Source organism: Trachinotus anak, unplaced genomic scaffold (assembly GCF_046630095.1).
Source record: "Trachinotus anak isolate AG129_WGS33_773 ecotype Australia unplaced genomic scaffold, CSIRO_AGI_Tana_v1 ptg000010l, whole genome shotgun sequence".
Taxonomy (NCBI): domain Eukaryota; kingdom Metazoa; phylum Chordata; class Actinopteri; order Carangiformes; family Carangidae; genus Trachinotus; species Trachinotus anak.
The window spans coordinates 27577781-27599916 of record NW_027273861.1 but is presented as its reverse complement, the minus strand read 5'-3'; the positions used below and the strand labels follow the sequence as shown (position 1 = coordinate 27599916).

Below are 22136 nucleotides of genomic sequence, written 5' to 3'. Positions count from 1 at the left end.
TAAACAGTCTCAGAAAACATTTCCCATGGTTCCATGGGGCTGCAGATCGCATGACAGGAGGGGCCTCCCTGTGCTGCCTCTCAGACGGGTATTTCTACATTTACCTACCTCCGATATTTATGTGTCTGCTGTCAGTCGTGTTGATGTATCTGTCAAAGAAAAGACTTGCTGTCTGACTGTACATGTCGCCGTTCTCTCTGACCAAGAACACATGACCACAGAGAGCGAGTCCCACAGTGAACCACGACGCGCTCGGCTCTATCTACATGCTGCTGTTGGAGAGACAATTGTTGTTAATGTGAGTCTATTCCAAAGTGACTAACTGCTCACTCGTGTGTATGTACACTTTTGTAATTGAGATGTAATGCAAGAAAAAAAAGGTGATATATTTAATAAAAACATTAACCTCAGCTATGTGCCTCTGGCCTCTCTGTCACCTCAGGAAGGTTGTTTTTTACCCACAGGTGGCAAAAACATGAGGATCACAACAGTTTCATCAGGATGTGATTGTGAAAGTCTGTGTGTGTAGATGCACTCCCGGAACCACATTTTCTATTTTCAGTGTGTTTGTGTAGAGTGTTATCACGGTGATCTAAAGTGGAGGTCCTTGTCTAACTTTAGACGCTTCGCCGGGACACGCAGCTCTGCGCTGCCTTTTGACCCGCGCTCTGTTTGCCTTGGTCGGGCACAGGAATTCGCCTCAACCTCTCGTGCCCACTGCCAGCCTGCCTGGCACCACCAGATTTATTTTTATTCTTTACAAATTGAACCTGCGCTTTATCCTTATTGACACATTCCAAGACTGAGGGGAGCCTGATTGCATTCAAGGACTTGCGACGGGAGCAGATGTATGTGTTGATTTCCTGCAGGAATGAAGCTGATGAGAGGATGATGGAATTATCAGCTGCTGCTGACGGTGACAACACAGTGATACAAAAACTACGACACGGCAAAGAGTCGAAAAACAAACCTCAGAGGCGGCATCTTAAAATGTGTTCACTTTTTATTTAAAAAAAGACATTAAATACAAATTATATCTTGAATCAAAATCATTTCCTTTCTCTGTGTGATTTCTAGTTTAGTATCATGAAAAGCTTGAATCAAAATAACTCTTTGAAGGATAAACTTGAAATGAAAAAAACAAAACACATTTACCCGTGAACAGAGAGATTCTTAACGTGACCAGCAGGGAAAAATAAAAAATAAAAAGTGACATTATTACAGGAGTGTGACCCTGGCTCTGCACTAACAGACTGAGGCTGGGATGGCCGGGTGTGCATGGAGAGAAGCGACTTGGTGAGAGGTGAGAGGTTCACTGGCCTTAAGAAGCAGTGAACTAAGATGACCAGAAGAGACCTGAGTGGCCTGACTGACACGGATTCTGCCCGAGGCTGAAGCTCGCCTGCTGGGCACTGAGCTTACAAATGACACTGCTGAGCAACAGAAGGAAAAGGTTCATTTAAAAAATATAACATTCATTAGTGATTATATTCCCCAAAATACACTGAATCATATAGACTTTACTGTGCAATCGGTGAGTCACTGAATTGTTCATAAGAAAACCTAGTTTGGATCAGCTTATAATTCTTTCTTAGATAAATAATTTTTATTTTTAAGTACTGTACATGATGTCTAGTCAGACACGTAGCTGGCCAGGAAATAATAATAATAATTATATATATAAAAAGACACACTTACAAATATCAGGGAGGGAATAGCTTAAACATATTTGTATGTATGTTCCTCCCCTTACATCAAGTCTTTGAATAGATGGGATATAGCACCAACAGGCTGGTTAAGTTGTTGCTGTCTATTAAAGGAAGTGTACAGCCGATTTTCATGCTACCGAGCTACTGGGCTAGCATTCTTTGTCGGCACTCTCTCCACTTTTCAAGTCTTTACACAGGATGTGGGAGAGCATCGGGCAGGAAGCTCCTCGGGGAGGACCACGCCTCCTCCCTCAGACCCCCTACCACTTGTGTGAATGCATATTTGGTGCTGTGCCCACCTTGTGGAGATTTGTTGGCATACGATCATACAAGCATTTTTCAAAGTAACAAAAACAACAACAACAAAAAAAAAAAGAAAATAGTTGCATTGAATGGAAAATTTTCTGAGGGGTGTTTCGCTAAGTTTGCTGTCAGAAGTCCTGGTGTAGCTTCGTTTTTTTTTCTCACTTTCTTTCTTTCTTTTCCTCTCAGGTTATTATTGTTTTCTTACAGTATCACACTGTTTCATCTGACATTACCTCGAAGGAAAGGTATGCAGACGCAGATAGGTCCAATTGTCTTTAACTGCATGCACTGACGAGTAGCGGTGCAGCTAAAGTGCTTTAAGTGCTTGTGCTTGAAGCATAAGGGCAGCTGGCACCTGCGCGCAGGGTGAGACGGTCACACCGGGCTCGCCTCGCTGAAACAAGTCTACACCAGGTTGCACCACTGACAGGAAGACGACCTGGAGCTGGGGAGGGTGGGGGGGGGCAGCTCGGGTTAGTGGGTAGGAGGCTGAGACAGGATTAGGCACAGAGACACAGACAAGGACAAAGTTTTAGACGGGAGGTGGGGGGTGGTAAAGACATGTAGGACTGCGAGACCTCAGCACTGGAGCTTTGTGACGGACAAGGGACAAGGACGGGGCGGGGACACGGGAGAGGGGAGTTTGTGTGAGCTATAGTGTGCTTGGACACACAGGACCAGGGACAAGGACGTGAACAGGAACAGGAACAGCAGGGGGCGGGAAAGAGACAGAGGACAGACTAATCTAGCCAAACTGTTTCCTACTTTCCTTCCTCAAAATAATACAACACTAAAAACCTGTGTTCCGCCTCCTGTCAGCTCGAAAAGTGGCTCAGAAAAGCTGTAGTTAGTTTGAAGTCACAGGAGTTAGAGTGGATTCAATTGAAAACTCAGAGGCGTGAAAAAATATTAAAATGTCCATAGAAACTTTTCATTTCTCCACTGTGTGTTAACATGATTGGTGTGCTCCATATATTCACAACTGACAAATACACAACTAACACTGTCAAACAGCTTCAAAATCTAAAGCTCGACCCACATTGATGACAAAATGTGTGTATTTTGCTATATTCTGGTCGCCTGTTAATCATACTAGCAGGTATAAGCGGGTTTTTTAAAATGCGGGTAAACAGGCTGCTTTTACACTGGGGGAGACTCACAACTGCAGAGAGCAGATGCAGTTACAGAGCACACACACACACAGATGCAGGGGGAAAGCGTGAGCTGCTGGCTGGTAAAACAGATCTGTAGTTCATCTCTGGGTTGCAGCTCCTGTAAAAGTGTCGGAGCCTCCAGCTGAGACGCTTCGATCGGTGATTGTGTGTTTTTAAAACTTATTTCGGGGCTGCAGCTCAATCTTTCATCCCTGAGCGCAGTGTAGCTGCGGTGTTTTTGCTTTAACAGCCCCATGCTGGGTCTGTCTACAGTGTCTCTGCTCTGAAAGATGGAAAAGGGCTGAAAATTAGCACGTTCACCTGGGTGTTGTCTTTACATCAAAGCCAATCAGAGCCAGAGCTCATACCTACATGTACTGCAGAGTCATTTGACCCGGGTGTTAATGTCAATTGCACTGTTTTCCAGATGTTAGCGGATCTTAGTGGGTTTTTTGACCAGAGGAAAAGGGGCTTTAGTAGCAAGTGACGCTTGCAGCCAAGCTCTCGTTTCATGGACGCTCTGGTGGCAGACGTAAGGAAGCCTTCTTCAGGATGAACTGAAGAAATATATCTGCTGCTACTAAAACTTGTTACTTCTGTAAATTGTTGGAGTGTAGGTTGTGGGATGCGTCCATCTCATTTAACTTCACACCTCTGACACAGGAAGATAACCACGCTGTTGCTATTCCAGCTCACAAAGCTCTGATTGGCTCGTTCTTTAAAAAAGGAGCACAAAACAAGACCTATTTGAACCAGTGAAATAAATTAGAGCTCTGGAACCAGTTGATCCATCCCTTCAGTATGTTTCTACACAGCAGAGCTACTGCACATACACACGGTCCACGTCCACACTTGCTGGAAGTATCGTTACTTTACACTGGATTATTACAGTGGGTTATTACATATGGACGTTTTCATGCCCTTTTAAAAAATTTGTAGCTGTTGTGAATCCACACCAACTACAGCTGCTGTAGCTGGAGCCACGTACATTTCAAGCCTTCCTGGGGATACAGATTTTGATACTCTGGTGGGGGGTAGATTTTCAGTGAGGTGTTGCTTTACTTGAGGACCACAGAGGGTGAAGGAGAGAGGAGGCTTGGAAAGGTCGGTTTTTAAGGCACTGTAACTCTGTTCCCTTCCCAAGAGCAGGGCGAGGGAGAAGCCAGAGGCAGCACGGGGGCCTTTTGGTGGCCATCATGCTGGATAAAACATCAAAGCCCCGCTGTCCCATAATCCTTCACTTCAAAATGGACCCTGAGCCAGAGAGCTTTTTTTTTTTTGTTTGTTTGTTTTTTTCTGCATTGTTTAATGGAGCAGGGGCTGGGGACGGGCAGGCTGGCATCTCTAAACTGAGCTTAGTGACATACAGTATTTACACAAATCAACACTTTTGGGAGAGAAAGCACCCGCTCAGTCGCCATGTTGCACAGACATGCAGCTGTGCACACGCTACGTCACGCAGGTGCCCACACATAAAGACACACACACAGACTCGCAGTTAGCACACACACTCACAGACGGACACACACAGAGAAATGGTGGTGGTGGTGGTGGTGGTGTGGTTTTTCGGGGTCACAGTCACAAACAAAGTCCTCTTTAAAGTGAGTGGAAAAGTCCCTGCTTCCTCTCTCTCTAAAAGAATAGTGCAGATGATAGGATTCTCTCTTTCTTCCCCTCTGTCAGCTTTCAGCCTAATCGCTTTTTTTTTTTTTTTTTTTTTTAAAGAAAGGATAGAGGTTCCCTAAGCACAGGACAGATAGCTGTGATGGACAGGAGTCTTGGCCGGTCGCCGAGGCTGTGCTCCACCCTTTCCCCCCTCCCCTCCCCTTGTTCTCTCCCTCCCTCTCTGACAGAAATGGGACCTGAAATCAAAGGTCCAGAGCTCCTTCAAATGTTTACATAAAACTACATGCAAGAGCAAAGTAGGCTCTCTTTCTTCCTTCCTCTCTCTCTGTCTTTCTCCCTTCTCCCCCCTCCCCTTTATTCGCTGTCCTCCTCTCTCCGTCCACTCGTCGTCCCTCCGTCCGCTCACTTGCTCTCCAGGTTGTAGCACTGCGTCTCGCCCCGCTCCCTGCCATCCAAGCCGGGCAGAGGCTGTCCGTATTTGTCCACGCACCAGCAGTATCCCCGCCTCCTGCCTTTGGATGGACGACACTGCAAAGAGAGGTGGAGGAAAAAAAAAATTAATGGTGTGCAAAGCTTTGTTTGCTTTTACCGAACTTGCTTGCAATGCAGAGATGAACGTGTGCAGCCTCCAGCGAGAGGGACTGCACAGACAGGTGGCACCAGCGGGGCACGGACCAACGCACCAACATCACCTGACTGGCTCTGAAGGCAGGGAAAAGACAGGAAAGTGGTGGTGGTGGGGGGCTGGGGGGGGGATTTATCACTTTAAGACACATTGTGAAAACAGATTAACATCTCCAGGGTGAAGAATTATTATCCTGACACAGCTTTATCAACACCACCTTCACTGCGCACGTGTGTGTTATAATAACACTCAATCTCTCTGTTGGCTTCATGAGTTTGGACGCCTGTCAGGAAGTCATGCCTCAGCAGAACTCTAATAAGACAAACATCTCATCGATCACGGACAGGAATGCTCTGATGTGTCTTTGTGCTGAAACTATTAGAGATAAAGAGGATCGGAGCGGGGGGGGGGCCTCGTTCAGGCGTCCACATGCAGCCAGCGTCCTGCTGAGTTTGTCCCATATACGAGCTGTGGAGCAGCTTATTTATCAGGCTTACGTGCTCCTGACCAGTGGGGGTAAATGATTAAAACAGCAGATCATTTTGATAGAGAGGGGCTGGGAATGAGGAAGGCTCTGAGTGAACGAGAGTGAAGCAGTGTGAAGGTAAACATGGAGTTGCTAAAATATTTGCCAAGGCCAGATGGAGGGCTGCAGGGAAACCAGCGCTGCTATTCTGGGAAGCTGGCAGACACTCAAAATCATCTGGAGCTGATTATGTGCCTGCGCGTGCACGAGAGAGCATGCGCGTGTGCACATAAACACACAATCTTGAAAACGTGTAGGCGCACACAAAACGAGTCGCATGCACTGCATACGCGTACCCCCCACCTGCCTCCACACATGTGCTCACACGCATGTACGCAGTAATATCAGATGTCCCGCAGGGGGATGGGCTTTGTAGAGTGGCAACTTTATGAGCTCCATTTGGGGTTCACATGAAACGACACAATCAGCCAGGCCATGCTAAACTCTGGCTCAGGATAATCCTCCTCCTACCCATCAGTTCCTCCCTGGGGGGTTGGGGGGGTGGTGACAGATCAGCAAGGTGAGCAGCCAGAGTGGAGACACGCCTGTCTCTCTGGCAGCGCAGTACAGTCATGTAGTCCTTCAGTGTATATATACAGTTTAGGCATTTGCTTCTGTTCACCAGGAGACTGACACAATCACTATGAGTTTAAAATGCCTCCTTTTTCATATTTTAGCCCATTTACTACAAACTGCTAACACTTTATGTCACAGTCACTCTGGAAACAAAGCTGCGGCATTTTACAAATATGAACACACTTTTCTGCCATCCACTGCCTTCCATTCTTTCCTGTATGGTATGAAACTCAAATCAACATCATACTCAAACCAGTGATTTTGCAAATTTTAGACCATTTGTTACAATAAATACTTTTATACTTTTAATACATTTTTGCTGACAACATGATCACCTGCTTGACATTTTGCCTTTAACTTGGGTAAGTTCTGTGAGATCAAGTTCACAAGTGTGCTTCATTTTCCTACTGTATTAGGACTGAACAGTTAATTGAAATATCAAAATTGCAATTTGGCCAAATGTAATATCCAAATCACAGGAGCTGCAGTGTTTTCATAGGTAAGGTAGGGAAGGTAGGTTTGCAGCTAAAATGTGTCACAACAGACTGTAAATGAAGCATCATGGTGCCACAGAGATGCCTACAAATCATGATCTCCACAGGTAGAGGAACATTGCACTATCAGCATTTTTATAGCTTTTTTCAGTGAAAATTCAATACAACAATCACTATTGCAACTGGAAACATGACTCATTCGCATGCACAATATCTGCCACAATAATGGTATTGCGATTATTGAAACGCAATGGGTGCGAGGGACAGCGGGAAAAGTACAGTCAAAAATCCTGCACTCTACGTGATGCATTTAAAAAACGGTCGACAAAAACGTGATTTGCAGGTGAGGATCTAAAACCTGCGCTGGACTCCTTCCATCACTCAACATCACTTTCTGTCGTTTATTCACTTTCTTTGCAGGAGTTAGATAAGGAGATCGATATCACTCTCATGTCTGTGCATTCAGTATGGCCAGGAGACGATTAGCCTAGCTTAGAATAGAGACTGGAAGCAAGGTGGAACAGTTAGCCTGGCTGTTTCCAAGGTGCAGAAACACACCTACCGACACCTCCAACCTTCACTAGGCTTAAAGGCTTAAATACAATAATTTGTGGTTTTACAGGGAGTTGCGTGCTGTAACAGTTTCTTGGCCAACAACAGCCTGCAGCAGCGACTTCCAACAGTCTTGTTGTTACAGTGACTTTGCGACCGCAGTTTATCCACCGCACACGGTTGTTTGTTAAGACATAGTTCACTTCACTAAAGATATATATTTCCCAAAATGTAGTAAAGTTTGACCACAGTTTCCCAAACGGTAAACAGCTAGTTTTAGTTGGCTTGACTCGACCACTATCAAATGAGACATTTTGCCATTAAGAAATGAGAGCATGCCCATCTTAGGTGATTCGTAGCAGTTTTTACCCTGTGAAAAAAAGGGCTATAATTTCTAAACAGCTTATCAGATGTGGATGTAAACACCCTCAAATTAAAGCTGAAATCAGCACTTTAATCTCAAAGTCATTGTTTCATTTAAATTCCTACACCCAGGAGTGCAGAGCCAGAACAAAACTCTCCTAATACTTACAGACTGCATTGTAGGCGGCTGTGCAGCGACACCGAGGAAGACAGACAGACAGGCTTTAGAGTGTGACCAGGTGTCTGTTTCCGGCGTAGTCAACATCCACGTGCAGCCTGAGTGCATGATCAAAGGCAGCTTTATAGAGACAGAGGCCTATTAAAATACCTCGCCAACTACTACCGCAGCAGTCTGGGGCAAGTACGCAGCCCAGCACGCCCCGTTCTCACACACTAACATCATCCAGGGACTCTTTTCTGATGAACTCAGTTTTCCTCCTACCTACATCTCCTCTTCCTCCTCCTCCTTCTCTTCTGTCTCACTCTGTTTTCTGTCTCTCTCTCTCTCTCCTCTCCTCCCTCCATTCCCCCTCACGGTGCCATCGTCTGAGTCTGCGGCCAGCGTCTATTTTAGCCCCGACCTAGCGGACGAGACTGCGGAGAGGAGCTTAACATTGTGTTCCTCTGCTCTGGTTAATGATGATAGAGTCCTGCATGAGCCTGGTGTGTGTGAGTATGTGTGTATCTGTGTGTGAGTGTGTGTGTGTATATGGGAGGGTTGAAAAGCCAAAGGAAAGGCGGAAGGGAGAGGAAGAGCAAAATGTGCATGTGTGCATTCCCCTGTTGCTTGGCTACCTTTGAATTTCCGTTCAGTCTCTCTTTCATCTGTGAACTATTAGCAGTCATCTCAAGCAATCCTTTCTTTCTTGCTTTAATCCACGCACGCGTGCACACACACACACACACACACACACAGTAGGACAAGCCAAACTTCCACTGAGGACTGGACGTCACTTTACAGCTTCCATAATGAAAACTTGAGGACTTGTGGAAGTGAAGCTGAACACCAAGAGTCACTGCGTTTGCACTTTTTGTTGTGGAAATTTCACACATTTTACACAATTACACTCTTGTCCTTTTAAGAAGGTGTAATCAGGTCTTGTAATCTCTACACTGAGCAACGTGGAACTTTGAGCACTCAAGGTGTAAACCTGGAAATGTGGCAGTGAAAACTCTGTAGCTTGTTTGGATTTAAATCCACAAAATCTTCTCTGCATTCAAACGGTAACTGGAAAAATTTGTTTCCGACTGGAGAAATTTACCTGAATGCCCCCACAAGTCAGCAATTCAGAAATTCGAGTTGTTGACGTCATATACGCACAAACATAGCGGAAAAATATAAATGTTTAGTTGATGGTGATAAGCTTTTGATTATTGTTTCAAATTCACGTGTTCCCTGTCAAGTTTTTGCTAAAATTTCATTTGCAATATGGTTTTAGCTTGTAGTCATTACTTGGTGTCCACATAGAGAAGTTATTAATTAGCAGTAAACCAGATAATAAATGATACAAATACTGGAAACAGCTTTCAACATGTTGAGCAATAACATACAGCCCGTCTTCTTTGTAGCGTCCATGTTGTTTCCACATTCTGACTCAAAGGCACATGAACACACTTAAGTCAGAAGAATGACTTCCCAGCATGTGAAATTAGACCATCTGAGGAGCACATGAACGCAGCATTTCCCTCTGTGCAAATATGATTTCTAAAGTTCAGCTGAAGCCAATTTGAAGCTTCAAAAGTCTCAGTTTGACAAATGAGGTGGACATGTGGTCGGAATCCCTGAGAATATAAAGACCTTAAGTTTGGAAGACAGCAACAAGACTGAAAGTGATGTCTCATATTAGCTTTGGCTGAACTTTAGACAACATCCACACTAATATATTTCTAATATATTTCGGCCTCCAGACTACTCTGGGTTTTTGTGCCCCCAAAACAGAGACTTTTGGAAACGTTTTACTTTGAAAACTGCTGATACCCATGTTTACTTCCGACTATTCACGTTACCTTCAGTACCAGCTCCACCTCAGCGTCAGTCCGAGCAAAGAAATCTCTGGTTTTTCTTTTCGCCATCACTGTTTCCTGCAACTAAGCTAAGCTGCATCGACCTGTATTGATCTTAAATCCAAGCTGACTGTAGTTGTCATCCTGCATGAAGGAGCAGGCCACAAACTTTTCTGTGCACCTTCAAACTTACAAACTCAGAGCACAGGTTTTTGGAAGAGCACTCTTTAAACATGCTGACTGATCCCAGCATCCTGAACCACAGAGTCAGCCCAGACCTCCTGCCCTATATCCTAAACCTCTCAGCCCCGGCACTGGCCCTGCATGGTCCACATGGCTGCCACTAAAAAAGCCCATTTCATCCACCCCACGCGTTCATAATGCCACCTTTATGGGGTGTGCATACATGTGTGTTGTGCGTATGAATGCGTGCTCTTGTGATGGCGGTCTTTATAGCTAATAGCAGCGCCGCTGGGCTTCATGGACATTAAAAAGAGCCTGGTCTGACCACAGGATAAACACAAGCTCATAAAATGCAATGGGTGTGTGTGTGTGTGTGTATAGGGGTGCATATATATGTATTTGTGTAAAAGAGGGTGCATCTGTGGGTGTGTTTGCAAGTGCACTGGGAGCAGCTGCAGGATATTACTTTTTCTAAAAAAATAGTTTAATGACAGTTTGAGTGAATTCAACTCGGGAATAATTTGTGTTTGTTTTAGAAGAATGGAGCCACACAAACTTTATAACAGGAGCCTCAATATGAACATGTACAGACTGGACCAGGTGAGATCAATGTACTGTAAGTAACGACTGGATGTGGTGAAGACAGACAATGTGACATGAGGGGAGGAAGAGAATCGTTAAATATTTACTCTCTAACAGACTTAATTACACCTTATTTCTTTATTTTCTAACAGAAAATTGATCAGTGACAAATCTGACAGATCATTTATAAACTGAAACTACATATTATACAATGTTTGCATGTTAAAGCTTTTCTAGTCCAAATGCTTTCCTCCAAATCACTGTAAAAAAAACATTTGGGTTTTTCAACTGCTAGGAAGACAAGAAAGAGAAATCTTAAGGTCTGGGATTTGCAAACCAAAAATTTGGTGTGTGTTTTTATTGATAAATAGCTATATTAGTTGGAGCTTTAAACATTATCATGGTTGGATATCAAACTTTGATACCTTTTGGGTTTACAATGAAATTTGTCCATAAAAATATGGAACAGAACTGAACGGGACTGCGCACACAGGAGGTTTTTACTGACTTATCCTTTGATATTCACCACAATTTTTTGTCTTTGCACAGCTGCTCCTGTTAACACATCAAGTACTGATGGTGTAAAAATTTGCAAAATGAAAAAAAGAATTCTGTAGAAAATGTGTTTGTATTCTCAAACCACAGTGTTGAAAAAGTATATTTTTTGTTATCAGTGCCAAAACTCAGGTGTCTTATTGACACTAATACTGAAAAGAATGACTCTGCCCTACATATAATGCAACAGCTGTGGCCAAAATAATGACTCCATATCCCCCAGTGAGGAGGAAGAAGGGATGGATTAGAAATCCAGGGAGGGAACAGAACGAGGGAGAGAGACGGAGTGAAAATAGCTGTCTGGGTCCCCGAAGGTTGGCCAGTTATTATAAAGCCATTGTGGTCGGTGTGTACGTTTCCACAGATCCTTCTGAGTCACGCTCAATAAGTCAGCCCTTATGGGCCTGGCAACGTCAGGACCCAGGGAGGGAGGGAGGGGGGGAGGAGGGTACACAGGCACCTGGCTCACATCCTTAACCCACTGCCTCTTCCTCCTCCTCCTCCTCCTCCTCCTCCTCTCAACACATACACACTAAACTCTGAAAGAGTACACAGACAGACGCAGACACTGTCGTCCCATTCACAACCCTCTGCTGGGTGATTCCTGGCCAAACAAGGAAGGAAAAGCCAGGTGGGCGGAAGAGCAGGATGGACAGAATGATGGAGCGAGCAGCCAGGACAAAAGACGAGTGGACGACTGTAGGCAGGGCACAATGGGGGTAATGATGGGTGGGTGATATGATGAAAAGAAGAGTGTGAGAGTGACAGTGAGAGAGTGAGACTTTGATGGGTGTAATGAGTGGGTCAGTGTTGGGCATGCACGGCCTGAACTGGGATACTGAGCCAATTCATATAACTGCTGCTAAAAATAGGTTTCTCTGTAGTCGGAGGTCGGGCTAACACTGCTCAAACTTCTCCTCGTATTACCCACAACATACACACACACACACACACACACACACACACACACACACACACACAAGCTTTTTACTCATGATATTTGACCCATAAAATACTATTTTACCCCAAATCTATTGTATCTCATGTCAAAGCTCAACCAATGTAGGTTGTAAAAGTAGCTACGGTTCATAGAGGGTGTAATGAGACTGAATTCATGTTACCATTACCATTACCATGGATTCCTATAGCAACAAGTATTGAGAGGGGATTAAAACATTCCTGCAGCATAATGCACTTCTGTATTGTCCATCTGCTTTTACAGTTTACAGTTTCTGTAACTTTGCCTAACCGACATTCGTGTCGGCCACGTGAGTAAAGGCGAGAAAAGTGTGCAGGAGTTCCACTTTTTTTCTTGTGCAAGGGGAAAGATGTAGATATAAGTGCACCCCCCATTTCAACCACGACAGCAGGCTGTTTGCTGCACCTTCGAGCTATTGACAACTTTTCCCTGCAGACGCCTTCAGATGACACATTATATGAACGAATGAATTCCTTTTAAGCCAAAATATGGTCAAACAGTGTTTCTGTAGCTTGCACAGTTGGAAGCAGCTTGAACACAGTCACAAGTGATAATTGATAAAGACAGCTACAGTGTGTGCAGCCATATTTTGACAGAGAAATGGCTGCAACACATGGAGCACAGTGTGTGGAGCGAACAGTGAGGAAGTGAATTAGATTCAGAAATTTCTATTGTTGTTTTGATTCTTCTCTTTGGTTGTGTAAACCTCTCCATTGTGACCCACATGAATCTAATCTGACCACATAGTTTCAGTTCTCAGTTCAGCAGCAGGGACTTTTCCAGGAACCCAGAAACCCTTTCAGGAGCTCTGGCTCTTTCCCTGCATTTCAACCACATGGACCTCTTTCCAGTTTCAGGCCCTACCCGCCAAAAAGTCCCCACTCTGGAAGCAAGACTTACTGGTAGCATCCAAAAGTTCCACTACGGGGGGAGGAGTATGTTATTGAACATCACTTACTGATCCAACACAACTGCAACTGCAACTTCTGTCCAAGTGCAAATAGGAACTGGCTGCAGTTATAATCAATACTCAGAACAGGGAAGAACTGGGGATTTTTTTCATGTTAGTAAAAATAAAAAACAGATTTACCGAGCAAAGAGGAGCTAAAATGAAATTTGACATTCAGTAATTGAGTTAAGAAAAATAACCACTCAAACAAAACAACAACTAATTTTTCCAGCTTTCAAGAAGCAGTTTACACCCAAACCCCCCAAAAATGTACTAGAGGAACTTTTTTTCGACTGTATGTAGTGATTCTTCATGTGTGAAAACTGTAATCCAATCTCTCCATCCTCACAACAGCAAAGCACAATGTTCCTGAGTATTTTAGTTCCTCGTTTAGTTTCTGTTGACCTTTAGTTTCTGGAACCTCTTGGTTGAAAAGGAGTTAGTTCCCAGTCACTTCCTGGTACTATTTGGTGGTAAAGGTCCACATGAAAGATGAAACTAGCAGCTTTAACCATCATCCACCTTTCAACAGTTCCTCAATATGATATTAAAAGATTTTGGCTGGAGAATCTGCTTGAAGATACCGAGGCAGCTTGTGTATCATGTGTATGGTTATGCCCCTTTTTTCTTTTTTCCTCTGCTCAGTCCTTCACCCCTCCACCACCACCTCCTTCCCTCCCGCCTCCTCCCCCCACGCTTGCTCCCTTCTTTTCACAGTATTGTCACCCTAGACGGTTCACACGGTCTCCTCTTCGCTGTGTTTCCGGTCATAAATCTCTGCAACACACCGTGAAGGCACATCCCCTCAGATGGATTTAACACAACACCCCGCACCCCAGTGGCCCTCTGAGAAAAGGGTGACAAGGGCTGGCACGCTGCTGCATACACACACACACACAATCAAACACACACATGCACACACACACTTAGAACCAGAACTGACACTTTCCTGGGAGACATTTGTTGATGAAATCCAGGGAAAGAACAAGGATGAGTCTGATTTTAATAAAGTAACAATGAAACCACACTTTGGCGACTTTGGGGAAAGAGTGAGGTAAGAATCTGAGAGGATGATTTTATTCTCTCTCTCTCTCTCTCTGTGTGTGTGTGTGTGTGTGTGTGTGTGTGTGTGTGTGTGTCTGTTATGGCTCAAGTTGGTCTCTGACTCATGGTGCTTGTGGGGTTTTTTTGGTGACTCATGCGTTTCTCAGAATGGGCTCTAGCTCTGCGGAATCCCTCCGATAAGGCTCCCAACTTCAGGAAATGAGATGGTGGTATTTATTTGACATGCTGTATGTCTCTCTCAGAAATAATCCCCCCCACACCCCACACCCCCACCCTCCCTCTCATCCATCAGGTACCTTCCCGTCTCGCCCCTCCTCCCCTCAGGTCAGCACATGTCACCCACCAAACTATTCCAACAAATTTCAGCTTCCTCATTTTTTTTTTTTTTTTTGAGCAGGCTATGGGTGGCCTGAGTCGGCTGCACCACGGACAAGAAAAACTAAACCAGTGACAGCATGTTTGTTTTTTTTACCTCACCAACAGCACCCCACACCTACACACCCTCACCAAAACTACCGCCATCAAACAAGCGCCATACATACACTCCCCTGCCGCCACATCTACTGTGCCACACACACTCCCAGACCACATTCTTACATCCCTACCCCCCACACTCTCCCACACCACACACCCACAAACACACCTGACCGACTTCATTTCCTGTGAGGCATGAGTCAGACGGCTGCAGTGCATTTACTGGAGTAATACATGGTTATTAGCCATTCTGATAATATAGTGTTGATGTGGCTGTCAAGGCAACCTGAGCTGCACAAAAAAGGGGATTGTGTAGGCGTGGGTGGGTGGGATGAGTCCGGGAGGATTCTTTGGAAGTGTTCAGGCATGCGGTGGGTCTATTTGCATGGCCACAGGTGTGTGTATGTTTAAGTGTGTGTGTGTGTTTGTGAGAAAGAGAGACAGTGTGTAAGAGAAAGAGACAGCAGGGAGAGCCATTCACCTGTTTTTTCTTGTAGAAGCCCTTTCTGTCACAGTTGGGTATGCGAAAGCCTCTCGGGTTGAGCACATTGCTGATTTTAAGACTGTTCAGGATGCTCTCCATCTCCCGCCGGCACGGCCCCTAGCAACACGGCAAACACACCCCAGCAACACCAGTATTACACACTCATCCTTACACAATCACAGAACATGAAGAACATGAGAAGTGTTGATGCAGTTTATGAGCATCACAGTATAAAACCTCCTGCACCAAGTGTCCCATTAACATTCCACCTAAGTAGTTACAAAATGACATTCCCACACTTTATGATCACATATATTCAAAATGTGCCAGTTCAAACACACCCTTTAAGTTATATCATGCTTATTTAGATCAGAACTGAGGATAACAATAACTTTTATGGCTGCAACATCACACCAAATAAAATTTATGCAAATATCCCCAAACTTCAGTCTGATGTATTTAGCGTTTGTGGAAACTTTTTGATTTTCAACTGAACATTAAATCTGGACAATGCCTGTCTGGGCTGCAGTGATGAAGCCACTGTTTGGTCCAGATTGAAGAGTTTTAGTCCCAAAATGAGACGTCATCTTTCTGAAAAAAGTGGTACCTTTCTTACAGAATGTTTGAGAGTGTGTAATTAAAAAAAAATCATGTTCAAATGACAGTAGATAGCCTAAAGGAAACTGGTGGAGTTTCTGACCACAAATTGCTCTGTAGAGCAATATTTTGCTGAGAGATTCCCCATTTTGTTTGTATCTTGTGTTTTTCCTGCACATGCATGAGGCCGCACATGCATACCACCTACTATGGGTTGACAGCAATATGCATTTTTGTCAACAGCACGGGGCCAGGGTGGCCAGCCATGCACTATGGAGAGCCACTATTCTGCAGAGTTTAATTCCAACAAAGTACATCAGAAGGTGATTTTACTGACGAGCTACCCCTACATTAGGAGTGCTAATCAGAGACTATCGTGAGTTAAAATTAAAATAATATCAGCAGACTTATTCACCTTCCTCTGATTTCCTGTCATTCCTCTTCTATTAGCTCTCTAAAAAGGTTTAAAATGACCAAAAAACATAAAAAAGAAAACCTGCAGGTTCTCCATGGCATACAGTATAGTTGGTCTATCAACACAGTAATGAGAGAATAAAGAAATAATAAAATAGGTAGTAATAAACAAGGCTTTGCAAATGTTCTATTTGTTAAGCCTTGAGGACATGCACAGTGTAACTTGGTGTGAAGTAATGAAAGTAAAACATTATTAATAAAACTCCACCAGATACCTTTAAGAAGGTGTTTCTGATTTGGTGATGGTTTCACAGGACCATCAAATCCTGCAGCCTGTGGTCATTGTTCAGTCTTATACTGGCAGCGTCACACTTTCCTCACAAGTACACATTTTCTGTGCTGGACTGAGTACTTGAAGCCAGAACAGCTCACTGCAGCTTTTGAAAGGCTAAAACCTGGATACCAAAACACAACTCATCAAAAGGTAAATACCAGAAGTTAGCCAGAAAGCTACCTAGCTAGCAGTTTCCAGCAGCTCATAGCAACTTTTTTTTTCACCAATTATGTGTAGTTCATGATGTCTGGGCAAACACTATTCATATCAAATCTGAATTTGTCCAGATTTAATTACTGTATACACAGTAGGCTATAAATTAGCTACTAAGCTAACTAGCTAGCAAAAAACAAACAAGCAAACAAACAAAAAAAAAAAAACGTAGCAACTTGATGCTAACAGTCCTCAGCCTCTTCATGACAGACTCTTCCTTTCATGGAGTGAGTGTGTGCTGTTCATGATTTCTGTTTTGGCCAACACAATCAAATTTAAATTTGTGTAAAGGTAAATTTTGCTTACAAAATACAGTAGCTAGCTAGTTAGCGCTCTAGCTAGCTCAAGAGCTTGAGAGCTAACAAGCTAGCAAGCTAACATTTTACAGCCACTCATGACATCATTTTTACAGAGAGATGGTCATTTATTTTATGTTGTGTGTTTATTTGTGAGGGACAGTGTGTAATATCAAACATAAATGTGAAGTTTTCTACCATCTACTGTTCCTGTGAACCTCTGTCATTACTGTTGTTCCATCAAGGCAGCAAGTTAAATCAGACCCCTCATTGCCTCTGGGTGTGACTTACATACTCAGTCTCCCTCTTGCTCTCCAGGGAGAAGTTGTGCATGTCCATATTGGCTCCTCCTGACACCGATTCCACCTTGTAGCTCTGCGTCTTCTTGTTCTGATCTTTCTGGATCAGTTTGTTGTGCAGCGTAGGCCTGGTGTCCATCGACCCTCGGCTGTGACCGCCCTTCACCGTTGCCACGCCGGGCAACACTGTCATCGTCTGGGTCACATTGGCACAACCTTCTTCTACCCGGTTTCCACCATTTTCTGTGCAGGTAAAGGTAAGGTGATCACAGTTTTCATATGTTTCAGACTGACTGACAGATGATAAATAATGGCGTCTCAGCCGTAGCTTTCGATTTGGGTAAGATTAATGATGAAATGGCTCATTTTAAGTTTTTGTGCCACTTCCAGTTGTTATTTATCATGTTTAAAACCTTAAAATTGTTCAAAACACACATACAGATTTGTGAAAGCTAAATTTTAGCTTTGTGAACAAAAAAAGTGTGATTTCACAACTTCTTCTGCATTGAAACCACATTACACCATTACACTTCCACATGTCAAATCTGGACTGGATTAGGACTAAACTGCAGGGACTTCAAATTCTCTTATCTAGTGTCTTATGTGCTCTGAATGCAGGAAAATCAGTGAAATCACCAGTCCTGTTTTGACAAATCAAGTACAGACCTGACAAATTTGAGAGTCTTCTTGTTAATCTGGTCCAGGTTTGACAAGTGTAAGTGTTGTTGATTTTATGTGGTTTTGATGCAGAAAAAGCTGTAAAATTGCAATTTGTTGTTGTTTTTCACAAATACTGAAGTGGGTTTTAAACACCCTGAAGGCTTTCAGTATGAGATTGTGCGATAACACTTTTTCACAGCTGTATGTTATGCAAAACTGGAGATTCGTCTAGTAAATATCGTAATTTATTTTTCTCTGAACTTCCCCCTTAAAGTCTGAATCGGAAGCTACAATTCATAACAGAGTTGTTTTTAGTTTGCAGTTCTTAAAAAATACCATGATACAAAATGATGAATGCCTGCTTCTATTGCACTTAATCCAGCAGAGACTTCTAGACTGCCGAAAAGAGGCCTGTTTAAAACAGACAAAATAAAGTTAGCTCATTGCCTTGTGGGCTGTTTGGAGCCAGAAATGAAGCCAAGTAATAAACAGAAACATGACGATTTCATATCCACAAATTTCCACAGCATGCCGACCAAGAGATAGAGTCACAAAGAGGAGCTGAGTCTAAACAAGGCTTTTTAAGGACGCTGTGAAGCAGAAAATGGTGTGTATGTGTTTACATGTGTAGGGTGGGGAACAGGGGATTGGGGCTAAAGGAGGAGGAGGATAGGGCAGTTAAGAGGTACAGTGGGAGATAAGGGAACAGATATATTAATAGCCTGTGGTGCTGGCAAAGATTCCTGTCAAATCGGGGACCATCTGACCGAGAGGAAGAGAGGAGGGGGCTCCAAACACTCCTCCCTAATACAGGAGAGGACCAAACTACCCGCCATGTGCCAGCTGGTCTGCCACACCACCACAAGGCCACAGTCAAAGACGCTAACCGATGTCCCCAAAGAGGCAGGGGGACGATGGGAACACACATGCAGTGTCTCGCACACACCCAAACACAGTTTTAAACTGTTAACTCAAAGCAGATTTTGTGTTTGAGAGCTGCGGTGAGGGCGGCGGGCGGGCATGTAGGGGTGTAACTCGTGTGGGCAGGCGGGCTGGCAGCCCACCCTTTCTCCGTGACCACCTGATCAATTAGTGACGTGGTGGGGCTCCGCAGTCTCCCAGGCTCACCAAAACTCAGAATAATAACATGGATGTCAACAACAGAATCAACTGCGTCGACACAGAGTCAGAAGGCAACAGATGCTTTTTAACCTCACGCAGCCTCCACATGGTTTTCTGAAGTCTTAAAAAATGCCCAGAAATGTCCATAACCAAGGACAAAAATATTGAGCCCAGTTTAAAATTCCTGCAAGCATTAATTTTTATTGTCAATATAAACTTTTATATAACCTTTCTAGGAAGTCTGGGGTGTTTTAGATAAACACATTACGCAATTTGTTTGTATTATGGCACGGGGGTAAACAGCACAAACTGCGGTGAGGAGAGCTTGTTAATGTCTGGGAGGAGAGGCTGCTCTGGAGCTGGGGGCTGATGGCGGTGCAGTGATACACTATGACCAACAGGGGCGCTTGGGATCAGTTCCCACCTTTTCTTTTCCATCTCTAGTATTGGAGATACTGTAGCTGAGCATGCATTGATATGTGTGTCGCTGCTGTAATTGATTCTGTGCTGCCTCACAGGCCTCGAAAGTGCTATGAGATGTATTTCTTTGCTTCCATGTAAGAAATAGTGTGATTTTTGTCTTAAATCAGAGGCTGCAGATAGTGAGAAACAGATATGAAATGACAGAGAGGCAAAGAGCGAAATATTCAGACTAAATGACAGGAAATTAAAAAGTAAGACAAGTGAAACAGTTTGTGGAAGCTGGCGTGTGTATGCATGTTGTTGGATCCATGCATGTGTGTATTTATGCATGACAATGTGACAGCTGAGTGCTTGCACACCACACATTACTGTGGCCAAACCAAATAACCGTAAAGAAGAAAACACACAGAGAGGCTCCTGGAGGCCTGACGTCAGCAGTGCCCAAAACACACAACTGTGTGTATTCACGCCCAGGTGGCATGTGTGCCGTCTCACCAGTGTGAGCAGCAGGCATCCGTTCACATGAGACACCGGGAACACGAGGTCTCCCAGTATTACTCGAGCATGCACAGAGGCAAATATAAAGTCAAGTCATTAATAACGGGCTCTGGTTCTGTGTTTAAGTGCGTGTTGGTTGTTTATGGAGACCTCAGAGAAATGCCCCCCTCCCTTTACCACACAGCTGAGATGTTTCGGCCCACATGGAGCGGGAAAGCTGCAGCACATATTTTCATGCTGCGCACAAAAAATCCATGAGCTTTACTTGAAGGAAAATAAGGACATTACAGAAGACAAGGACATGGTCCACGCTCAGCCTCAGCTAAATACTGTATACTTACAGTATGTATGTGGCATTCCTTAACTATTGGTTTGAGGGAGCCAGGCTGAGTGTGTGTGTGTGTGTGTGTGTTAGGAAGAAAAAGAGACTGAGCAGTGTTACCCTTTCTTAAAACAAACAGTGTGCACATCCCAAACGACAATCTCTTGATTTTATTTTGCATGTTGCTGCAGAGTGGCCACCTGCTGGGAAAGCAACGACCAATTGCTGCTTTAACCTCCAATAGCTCATAGCTGCTGTTATCCTCCAAAACTTTCTGGAGCCTATGGGATTTTGTTTAACCCCAGACCAGCACATCACTGTGCAATGTCAAACCTCCCCCCTACAACCCCACGGCCAGGACTGGCGTTTGACACTGTGCGAGGCTGCAGAACAGCTCCAAACAAGACGTTTCCTTCATGTTTCCTTGAGCCTCGTATCTTAAGTAGATCAGTTTAAGCACCTTTATCTCATCCACTATCTGCACAGCGCACGAATCGGTGTTTCCATGATCAGGGAACTCCCCAGAGCTGGTCAGCAGAGCACCACCTCATGGGGAGAGCGCCTGTCAAATCCACCAAATAACAACACACACACACACACAGAGAGAGACTCGCACAAAAGCAGCAATAAACAACAAAACTCACAGATATAAACATCGCTGTTTACCTTGTTTTTGAGCCGGTATGAGAATGCTGTTGAGTCTTTTGGACGGAGCGCTGGAGCACACTCCCCGTCCCTCCAGCAGAGCTTGCAGGGGTCGGCTCTCCCCCGGCTGGTGCTGGCAGGTCAAGCCGGAGCCGCAGCGCGCCGTGTACACTCCACACGCCTGTCCCTCGCCGAGGGCGCACGTCGTGCAGCAGCCGCAGCCGGGCTCCCTGACCCGCTCCGCGCAGTCCTTCGGCAGGGGCTTGCACTGCAGGAGCGCCCCGGCGTCGCACGGCTCGCAGCGGACCACCGGCCCCACAGTGCCGACGAGCCGGGCGACCGCAGCCAGCGCGGCGGCGAGACAAAGCATACACAGACCGGGCATTCTGGCGATTAAGCTGGTCACAAAGGGACAGTATGTGAGTTGTCACGTAGGCTTAAGGGGACTCTCTGTGACACAGCGAGCCGGCTAGCCTTCTCCATCTGTATTTTCTTTTACGCGAACTTCTGGTTTTATATAGGCGGAAAAAAGAGCCAACAAGTCACACCCCTCCGTATGAATAATGTAAACGGAGAGCCCCGATATGAGGGACCGCTACATCCAGGCCGAGGAGAGAGCTGCTCCCACACTGCACTCTTTTAATCACTTATAATCATTTACACAGGACTGTTCATCTGCAGCGCGTTTTGTGCTCAACCTGTTCTTAAAAAAAAAAAAAAAAAAAAAAAAAAAGCAAAAGGTGTTTGTTTCCATCTTGAAATTTGGCCTCTTGTCACCAGACAGGCAAGTTATGTGAGCTGTAGATGGCATGTAGCTGAGAGGAGTTGGCTGCATTTCTCCTCACTGATCACTAATACAAGTATTTTTATGTCACAGATAAGATGCACATCTACAGAGGGAGAAGTGAGCTGCACCGGGGAAGGTTTCTTCTGTGCTGACTGCTCCCAAACCTCTGGAGGTTTCCACACCACTGGCCACATCCCCTGCTGGCACCAGTGGTATGTGAGTGAATGCCAATGGTAGTACCCCCCACATGCAAAACATTCCTCTGGGCAGGTGTGTAGGTGGCCTCCATATTAACCCACTAAAACAGTAATTTCTTTAAC

At 44.6% G+C, this 22136-nt stretch overlaps 1 protein-coding gene and 1 long non-coding RNA gene across 4 annotated transcripts in view; one reads left to right on the top strand and one right to left on the bottom strand.

The window, feature by feature from the left end:
• Positions 1-985: 985 nt before the first annotated feature.
• igfbp3 (insulin-like growth factor binding protein 3) lies at positions 986-21706 on the bottom strand. Its single transcript, XM_071486534.1, has 4 exons — positions 21051-21706; positions 17352-17602; positions 15204-15323; positions 986-5323 (listed from the first exon to the last, which is right to left on the bottom strand). The coding sequence occupies exons 1-4, from the start codon at positions 21412-21414 to the stop codon at positions 5198-5200; spliced, it is 861 nt and encodes a 286-aa protein (XP_071342635.1). The 5' UTR covers positions 21415-21706; the 3' UTR covers positions 986-5197.
• LOC139626259 (uncharacterized) overlaps positions 15337-22136 on the top strand; it is a 47491-nt gene continuing 40691 nt past the window's right edge. For 2 of the 3 annotated variants that reach the window (XR_011692176.1, XR_011692177.1), the window contains exons 1-3: positions 15337-16701; positions 17379-17616; positions 21907-22028. This is a non-coding gene — a long non-coding RNA (uncharacterized lncRNA). Of the gene's footprint in view, positions 16702-17378; positions 17617-21906; positions 22033-22136 lie in introns of all 3 variants that reach the window. The other variant, XR_011692178.1, reaches the window with a different exon arrangement.

Excerpts from the sequence above, each read along its gene's own strand:
- igfbp3 (XM_071486534.1), bottom strand. The coding sequence starts at position 21,414 with ATGCCCGGTCTGTGTATGCTTTGTCTCGCCGCCGCGCTGGCTGCGGTC. Across the intron at positions 17,603-21,050 it reads CATACCGGCTCAAAAACAAG|AAAATGGTGGAAACCGGGTA; the intron begins GTAAACAGCGAT and ends TTACCTGCACAG. Across the intron at positions 15,324-17,351 it reads GCAAGAGGGAGACTGAGTAT|GGGCCGTGCCGGCGGGAGAT; the intron begins GTAAGTCACACC and ends CCGTGTTGCTAG.